Raw genomic sequence first — 9120 nt, 5'->3', positions numbered from 1 at the left:
TTGGAAAAAGGCTGCAATGAAACAAAGAGTGAAAAATTTAAAGGGGTCTGAATACTTTCCGTACCCACTGTATGTGTACTGAAATAGCAGATAAAAAGGCCTATGTTATGAGTCATAAGTTACGAGTCATACATTCTTATTGTTTTCAAAAACATTAACTCAAGTCAAGTTTAATCAAATTTATTTTTTAAAGCCCAATTCACATACAATACAAAACAATGTATAAGGCTACATGTGGTTTGAGAAAGTAGCAGTCAAAATTAGATGAGAAGAAATAAATTAATAAATATATAAATAAATAAAGCAAGTAAAACATGTGTTTTTGTGTGCAAACAAACAACTGTCATCCATTTTCAAGATTTGAAATTTAGGGATGCCCAACAGATGTTTAATCAGGTGCAAATGTAGATGCAACGTTATTATGAGATTGTTACAATAAATACATGTTAAATTATTTGGCGACGTGAGTCTTTTTCTTGCAGACATTTAAGGGAGCTGAGCTGCAGGAGCTCACCCTGGTTGCTGGGACTGTGCTTGACTCTAAGCAGCAGATCTCCTCCGTCCTGCTCCACAGCGCCGCCCTCTGGACTCTCAGCCTGATGGACACAGAAATACAAGAAAGGACAGTCCCTTTAGATGAGTAATGGAGACCTAATGTCTTCTGTATTTATACCCTTAAATACAAAACATACAAACAAAACATATAACACACATCATTTTTATGTAATCCCATATTTTAAAAAAGGACCAATGCATGTCAACAGAACCATTAATGTTTTTCTCCTCATCTGTTTAACATCAGAGCTGGACGTCTGAACCAGTTTTACCTTCTGACAAAGCGGGTACCAGTTGAAGCGCTGGGAGTCCTGGTCCTCAAATCTCCAGCCGTCCAGCGGGACGAGGACCTCGCCAAGAAACACCTTCCTTTTTAGGGTTCCTGAATGCCACACAGTGGCCTGCAGCCTCTTTCCGAACAGCAGGTGACGCCCTACGTGATACTGTCAAGAACCAGACAAAGAACTTTGTTTAATTTGAGCATGATAGATTGTCACAACAGCTGGAATAAAAACGTTGTTCCTTTTACCTTTAAAACTTCATTATAAACCGGATCAGTCGTGTTTTTCTTGACTGTTGTCTTCATTTTGCCGCTTTTCCCCGGCAGCATGTAGAGTTTGACGCATCTACACAAAGAAACGACAGGATGCTGAGGATGTGATGGAGAATCCCACAACATAATGGGGTCCTACTGTACATGTATGCACAGAGTTATGTTTTCATCCTTACGGGTGACACTTCTTTCTCTTGGTGTCTCCGTAGCTGAGATTTCTGCAGGCGCCGACTGTGATCTCCAGACAGGAAGTGTTGGTGTTGTAGGCCAGAGCCAGCTCCAGCTCTCCTGCTATGCTGATGCTCTCGAAGGGGCCGCAGTCTGTGCTGATGCTGCTACTGCTGCTACCCTAATGAGGTCAGTTTACATGTTTAAAAAGGGCTGAAAGACACTCTCTGATGGACATTAACATCAGTACAGAACAGAATTCTTTTTTCTTCATAGAGCTCGGAGGCTGAAATGATCACAAACACTGGCAGGGGTCTGAAACATTTTTTTAAACCAAGGACCCCTTAATTGAAAGAGAGATAGAGTAGGGACCCCCTACTACATATATTGTATAAAATGTAGTTGCATGTTAAACTAGGTCTACAACAACGTGAAGGGCAGCCTAAAGCCTTTTACACAAACTTTTTTAGTGCATGGAATACTAAGCTGTTAAAATAATGACTGTCGGTATAATTTTACCAATCATGTGTTTTAATGATACACATACACGTGTACAGTGAATCCTCAGGATGAACTGTATCTGTGTATGGCCTCAGATTACCTTACCTACAGGCCAGAAAGCCTATCACTAGTGGGGATTTATATTTGCTAATAACACGTTGGATACATGTTAAGACATTTTCATTTTTTAGATAACTTTAAAAAAAATGAACAATAATTTGGAGGCGCCCCTGCAGAGAATCTAAGGACCCACCTAGGGGTCCCGGACCCACTGTTGAAGATCTCTGATCTATAATGTGATATTTCAGCCATTACACAATGTCATTTGGGGATTTTTTTTCTCTTATTTTCAGCTTCTACTTACTCTCTTTCCTCCAGAGTACTCAGAACCACAGGAAGTTTCTTCTTCAGCCCCAGTGGAAGAGCCTTCCTGGTCGCTGTCTTTGCTTTTCTTGAACAGGTTTGGAAGACTGGGGCCTTTAAAGAGCTGAAAAAAAGAAGCAGGGTTATCAGTACTATTAGGGACCAGTAAAGATGTTAGATTACTTTAAGATCCCTTTAATGACCTTGTTTGGTAATCTCATCTGCCCATTTGGATTGTGAAAACTCTAGGAAATGTCCACCTCAACTTGTCGCAACTTCTTGTTCTTAACAAGACCTGTTGGCCAGTAAAGGTGGACTGGCATCTTCAAGGCCCTACAACTGAAGGATTTATTTTACTGTACTAAACATTTGTAGCGTTGCGAATGACTTACTTTGCTAGATTTGTTGATGTCTGTTTCAGAGAGACTCTTCTGGGTGCTGTAGCACGACCCTCTCCGGCTGTTGTTGACTTTCAGCAGGTCTTCTCGCACATCGTTTTGAGAAGTGGAAATCTCTGTATTGAGTAACAAGAAGTCAGTTGTTGCAGAGCAACACACAAAATCTATTACAACAGTTTTTTTCTTTGCCTGGAGAGATGTTCAAATGGCTCAAAAAGTTGTGTGGTGTCCCAAATTTTGCAATGCACGCAATATGGTTGTTGCTATCTTTTCCATCATCTAATGCAACGTTAGTTGGTGCAGTTAGGATGATGAGATCAGTAGGGGGTTTCTTTTTGCATCATATTATTTCAGGCATGTTTCCTTTGTGGTTATTACTGCACGCATATTCTGATAAACTGATTATGTTGTGATAAAATCCAGAGGAAGTGATGCAGCTAATTCCGAGAATGTTCTCACCAAGATGCAAAGGCATGGCAACAATTTTGTGTTGTTGAGTTAAGAATTCCTCATAAATGTGGACCATTTAACTGATAGGAGACCGTGTTAAACGATACATAAACTTACTTTTAATATGACTTGTGAAGGACACCATTAGATCCTCCATAGATTTGGTAAAAGGTTTTGAGTTTTTCAAATCCTGCAGATCAAAACACAACATTCAGTGGCTCAAATTTCACACATTAGATTTACCTAAAAAAATAAAAAATCTAAGTATTTTACCCCAGATCTGCTCAGAAACTGATAATCCAAGTGGGGAGGAGGAGTGGGAGGCACAACTGAGATATGGCTGTAAAGAATATCAGACAACAACATGTTACTTTGTGTTTTATATATTTAAACATTTTATTCAAACGTTCAAAATTGTTGACATGTTGAGATTTGTTGTACCTCAGCACATGGTAGGTCTTTAATAATCTCTCCCCAGCCATCTCATATTTGTCTGTAAAGAAAACAAATATTACGAATGAAAACTATTTATACAGGGATAATGACTATGACTTTCCTGTGACAGTCTGAAAGTCATTAAAATACCCCCCCCCCCCACCCCACACGCACACACATACATACACACACAATATGTATTATATGAACATTCTGCCTCTTTTAATACTTTACCACCCTTTATAAATAACTTAGTAACTTTTAAAACCCCAAATATAACAACAACCCAGATCATCCATATTTTATCAAGTATCAATAATTAATAATGATGGAAAGGAAAGTAATTGTGAATACATGCAATATGTTAAACAAACCTGTAGTGACTGGAAATTTCTTTGCCCTCTCCTCTAAGAACCAGTCTCCAGACTTGAACTTCACCTCCCTGTGAAGAAGAACAACCCAAAGTCATTATACAATTACATTAGAAGGACTTATACATACCTATTCATAGTGAAAAAGAAAAAGTAACAAGTTAGCTGTTCTAGTTACTGTCCCTGACTATATTATTATTTTAGTATATGGTATCATTGTTGCCTCTTTTAGATCAAATTTCATTTTATTAGAGATATTTAATGTCTTACTTTTGAGATAAATTACTGATATATTCTGAATATACTTTAATCCTGCAATAACCGGTTGTTTTGACCACCTGAAGGCAGCAGCAATAAGTTGTAAATACAACATTAACATATCACTTTTAATTAAACATAGTTGGCAAATAGTTGCTTACGTTTACATCTGGTAGTTATGGAGCACCATTATGATTAATTAGGAAATGAATGTAAATCCAATTGCACTCTTCTTTTTTCTCTATGTTTGGTCTGCACCAACTCCTGATGGAAATATTTGGTTCTTTAGCTGCTAAATGCTCCACTGTGTTCACCTGTAATCTCTAACTGTGTCTGTCTGTCTGTTTGAAGCTGAGCTGGGATGGTGTACAGCTAGCTTTTAGAGCTTTTTTGATTTATTACTGAAAACAGCTGCCTGGTGCAGAGAAAAACAAGCATTGAGAGCGCTGATAGTGAACCAAAACATTAAAGTTTCAGGACGGACAGCTATAAAAGGACCTGAAACTCACTAAAAGTATAAAGCTGAAGGGAATTGCCGATTCAGGTCGTAATTATCTGAGGGTGCATCATTAGGATCAATTGCCATTTGATTAATTGTTAACATAAAAACATTGACGCTTTAAAGAAAGTTTGAATTTAAAGTTTAAAGGGGCTAAACAACAGTTTCAAATGATTAAAAGCCAGACAGTGAGTTTCAAATGACGCACATAAAGTCATTTGTGTCAGATATTTCACTTGCATTAAGCGGGGTGTAGGGCTCTCTACTGCACCTGTAGGCGTGGCAGACCGTACACTTCCAGCCCGCCGCTCCCACGCCCACGCGACACTTGCTGCAGATGCGGTGGCTGCAGCTGTGGCAGACTGCACCTGAGTTCCAAAACTTTCCCAGCGGCCTCTGACAGCGAGCACAGGTCCGCTCGCCGTACTGCCGGGCAAAACTTTTGGCACCTCTCCTTCGAAGCTCCTGCAGCTCATGCTTCATCCTCCTGAAATAAAGATGGATGGAATAATAAAACATCTTTAAGCTATTTTCACAAAGAAAACAACTTATTTTCTCAGTTTGAAAGTGGCAAACATCCTTTTAAACTGACATTTTCTTTATAATTTAATATCCGGATTATAAAATATACTGAAAGACAAAGTAGGAGAGAAAATAACACAAAATCTTTATGATTGCTTTCTGTTAGCCTTGTCTGTAGCTGGTCTCACAATGCCACTGAAATAAGATTCCCCTTTCAGCAACAGGAAGAAGTATTTATGAAAGTGGCCTAAAATTACTCACCTTATCCTGTCCTCTTCAATGAGACGCAGCTGTTTGTCTCTCTGAAGAACCTCCAGGACTCTTTCTCTCTCAAGTGCTTGAAGCAAACCTAAATCCATTTTTTAAACAGCAGACTCTGATCATGTGAATCCGTCTCACTGGTCCTCTTCTCTCTGTGTCTCTCTGCTTTACTGTCTTCTTTTCTGTTCCTGTCTGCTCCTCCTCTCTTCTTTAACCCTCCCCCAGACCTCCTCTTTAGTCTTCTATGGCTGAATCAGTGAAAGAACAAAAATAGTGAAAGTTATTCTAAGTGTGTGCTGGTAAGATCTCCCTTCTCCTGATTGTGATCTACATCCACATCAGAGCCGGATGTATTTGTCGTCCTCCTGAGCAGATAGTTGTAGTGATTCCACTAGAATGATTTAACTTCGGAAAAACCCTCTTTAAAATAATTTTCTCTAGTCTATCTGCGTCATCATATTGCAGACTTGCAGTTCCTGCCTATCAGAGCCTCTACAACTCAGGGTCTGATGAGATTTTAAATAAACTACACAATACTAGATGTGGGCTATATTTTAAGCTTCATATGCTGATTTTGTCAGACCGCTTATGTCCTCATCTTCCCCTCTTGTGTCAGCGTCAGCTGGTTTCACCCCCCTTATTCAACCCCTCTCCTGGCAAACCCCCACCGCTTCCTCAGATGCAGGGAGAGCAGTGATGCTTCACTGATGACAGAGCGGCAATACAAACCAAATGCCAACCCTTGCATTATTGATGGCTGACGTGTGTCCATGTTCTGGTTTGTTTTTCTTTTCTTTTTAAAGGTCAGTAGACCTATTCAAATCTTATTTAAACAGCTAAACATCCATTTAAAAAAGGAAGTCATCCCCGAATCTAATATTTTTTAAACAAAGATTAGAGGTTTGCTTTTGTCAAATGTAAATAGGTCTAAAATGCTTTATTTTAGAGATGTAGAATTTTGCTTTGGGAAATACGGGCATTTGCTTTCTTGCCAAGAGTTAGATGTGAATATCTATCTTACTTTTGGCAAGATAGTGAATAAAAGTCATTCCCAAGATGTCAAACTGTTCCTTTAAGCACTCGTTTATTTCCATAGAGGGTCTCATTTTTAAACATCTTCATTTGGAACAAAACCCCTGTCCTCTTCAGTAGCAGACAAGTGAAGCATGGGGAGTAGAGAGGAAGTGGCCTGTTGAATAACTGGATGCCAGCCTGTGTTGATAGATAAGAGCCTGTCCTTGTTACTATCCAGAGCTGCCAGGAGGCTGGAGAAAACAATCAGGGGCAGCTGTAATTAGGCCTCATGGCTCACAGCTGTTATCTGTCCTCTGCTGACGTGCACCATGCCTGAAGAGATTCTCTCAAGTTGTAAATATAAATGAGGCAAGATGTGAAATATGCTTCTGGAGGAAGTCATTTCTTCATGCTCATCTGTGATTTGGTTCCTCATTTGAAGCTCTTGCTTTGACTGTTTGATTGGAGAATTTTAGTTGAATTGAAGAGGACCATCATCACGTCAAGGCAAGTAATTTCATTCTCGCCTCTACTATGCAAAAGACCATAATGATTCCGGCTGTTCGTGGTTTAGCTTAATGGTGACTGGAACATCTGAGAAAAGAGGGTGGGAGCCTGTATCAGCCCACCACAGCAGTGACAGTAAAAGACACCTGACTGATGACATTGGGACCCAAATATGGAATCTGAAAGCCCTGAGAAAGACCAAACTAGTCATGAGGTCTCTGACAAGTTACCCACCCAGAGCACGGCTTCCTGGAAGACCTCTCAGCAACTGCATACCTTGAGTCAGCTCTGGCAACATGTCTGTACTCACAGCAAAACTCATCACCACAAGAAATTTAAAATAAGAACTCAGTCACTGACACCACAACCTGTGACATGAACACTTTGCTCTTCCGAAACATGACAAGACCACACAAACCCTGCTGAAAGTAGGCTATTTTAAAGTACATTGCAAGAAATGTATCTTTGTGCTGTTCTTTACAGGCACTAACATTTCTTTTAAAAACGAAAATAAGCGCAGCACAGTTGGAGTAACAAGAAAACTCACTTGTGACAAAAATGTAAATTTGTAATCTAAAAATAAAATAATGAGTCAAGTGTCTAACACATGATACAGATGAAACAAAGTGGAAGGCCTGTTCAAACAAAGCAAAACCACTTCCATAGGTTGTCAAGGACAAGAGAAGGGTTTTCAAATCTTATCAAAGGTCCCATTATTAATTTAACCTCTAATTATCAAGGTTTAGATATCATGATCCCTCAGTTTTCATGAAAAACACATGTACAATGTAAACACAGATCAGCAACTTTTCACACATTATCATCAAAGACGTTTCACAGGTGCGATGTTGACACAAGTCTTTGTATTATTTTGTCCTGGTGGCTACATACACTTTCACTGTTCTGTTGTTCATAGCACCTTGGCTCCACTAAGTGAAATAAAATGTCCTCTCTAATAGGGATTAATATTGAGTGTATAATTCTTGGTACGTTATCTAAAAAATCTAGCTTTTTCTAAACCTACATTCTTTTTATTGTTGCTTCAAGCATGCAATAAACTAACCCAATGTGTCTCTCTCATCTCTGAAACCCTACCTGAAGGGTGAGTATTTAAAATTATTGATACTTTTTGTGATCACAAGATTTAAAATAATGATACACATTCACACCTTACCAAATCTTGTTTTCTGGTTTTAATTGTGTTTATATAGGCTTCAGTGGATCATCCACAAAGTTGAGAAGTTTTTGTGACTCCCCAGAAAACATCTTCCTTTTTGATTTCTTCTGACAAGTTCTTAGTACTTTGATCTAGAGATGGCATTGTCTACACAGTATTCTGCTCTCTCTGTATCTGGGTACGAGCGTTTGTGACCAGTTGGGTGTGGCAGGGCCTACTGTCCCAACTCAAGTTACAAGTACTTCTACTTCTGCCAATACTACCCACCGTAAGTACCAAAAAAAAACATTTCTACGGAGAGTCAAGCATATACACAAACGTACACAAAACTTTATTGAGTTAATATTGTGTGTCTTTTCATCAATTTTTTGTGAATGAGAATTGGATTTTGTATGTATGACATGAATGTATAAAGAGAACAAGCCTTAACATGTGTACACAAGCTAGCACCGCTGCTGAAGTAGGCTAGCTAACGTTAGCCAGCCTGCTGGTTCATGATGGAAGCTGGGAGTAATGTTATCGGTGCAGAGGAGGACCTAAGCCATGAGGACACTGTTGCGAATGTTCCACGCTAATTTTGACAAGAACTTTTAAAAGGTGGAGTTGTCAAAGAAAGACCTGCATTGGAATTTAATTTGAAAATCTGAAGCTTTTGAGAGGCATCTTGACTTCAACAATTATTGTTACACATGAAGGTAAGTTTTGTTATTTAAAACAGATTTTATTCTGGCCGCCGCTGCCATTGTTTAGTAAAGGTTTATTAGAGAAAGCTTTCATCATGAGAATATCTGTAAACAGTATGTAAATTTAATGTTACCAAAATGATGCACATTTACTGTAATTCTGCATGACCATTTTCCCAAATAACAAAACATGTACAGTATTGTTAATTGGCTTATTATTGTTAATGCTAAACTGTACAAAAAATAGAAAACTTTCAATCAAGACTTAATTTACTCCTTACATCAACAATCATTGCAAATGTTTCTTTTGACGATGATTAAAATGTGAGCTGCAATAAGAAAACGTTTCTTTAACACATTGTTCTGTTGCTGTATATCAACTGAAACGTCACTTTGACTATTAAA

The 9120-nt window shown here is 38.7% G+C and overlaps 1 protein-coding gene across 3 annotated transcripts in view; it reads right to left on the bottom strand.

Annotated features, from left to right (window-relative positions):
- The window catches only part of sytl3 (synaptotagmin-like 3), an 8060-nt gene extending 2295 nt beyond the window's left edge, over positions 1 to 5765 (bottom strand). For 2 of the 3 annotated variants that reach the window (XR_004660512.1, XR_004660511.1), the window contains exons 1-12: positions 5335 to 5765; positions 4823 to 5038; positions 3798 to 3865; positions 3430 to 3481; positions 3262 to 3328; positions 3106 to 3178; positions 2533 to 2654; positions 2142 to 2264; positions 1285 to 1457; positions 1085 to 1181; positions 828 to 998; positions 515 to 596 (exon numbers count right to left, since the gene is read on the bottom strand). Coding sequence is in view for 1 of the 3 variants with exons in the window: in XM_034900933.1 (XP_034756824.1) it covers positions 447 to 596; positions 828 to 998; positions 1085 to 1181; positions 1285 to 1457; positions 2142 to 2264; positions 2533 to 2654; positions 3106 to 3178; positions 3262 to 3328; positions 3430 to 3481; positions 3798 to 3865; positions 4823 to 5038; positions 5335 to 5432 (1410 nt within the window). In the remaining 2 variants the exon portion in view is untranslated. Of the gene's footprint in view, positions 1 to 180; positions 597 to 827; positions 999 to 1084; positions 1182 to 1284; positions 1458 to 2141; positions 2265 to 2532; positions 2655 to 3105; positions 3179 to 3261; positions 3329 to 3429; positions 3482 to 3797; positions 3866 to 4822; positions 5039 to 5334 lie in introns of those variants that run through there. The other variant, XM_034900933.1, reaches the window with a different exon arrangement.
- Between the last annotated feature and the right edge of the window lie 3355 nt (positions 5766 to 9120).

The sequence above is a fragment of the Etheostoma cragini genome, chromosome 18 (assembly GCF_013103735.1).
Source record: "Etheostoma cragini isolate CJK2018 chromosome 18, CSU_Ecrag_1.0, whole genome shotgun sequence".
In the NCBI taxonomy this organism is placed as follows: Eukaryota; Metazoa; Chordata; class Actinopteri; order Perciformes; family Percidae; genus Etheostoma; species Etheostoma cragini.
Note: the sequence above shows the minus strand (reverse complement) of the source record. Positions and strands in the feature narration are given on the sequence as shown.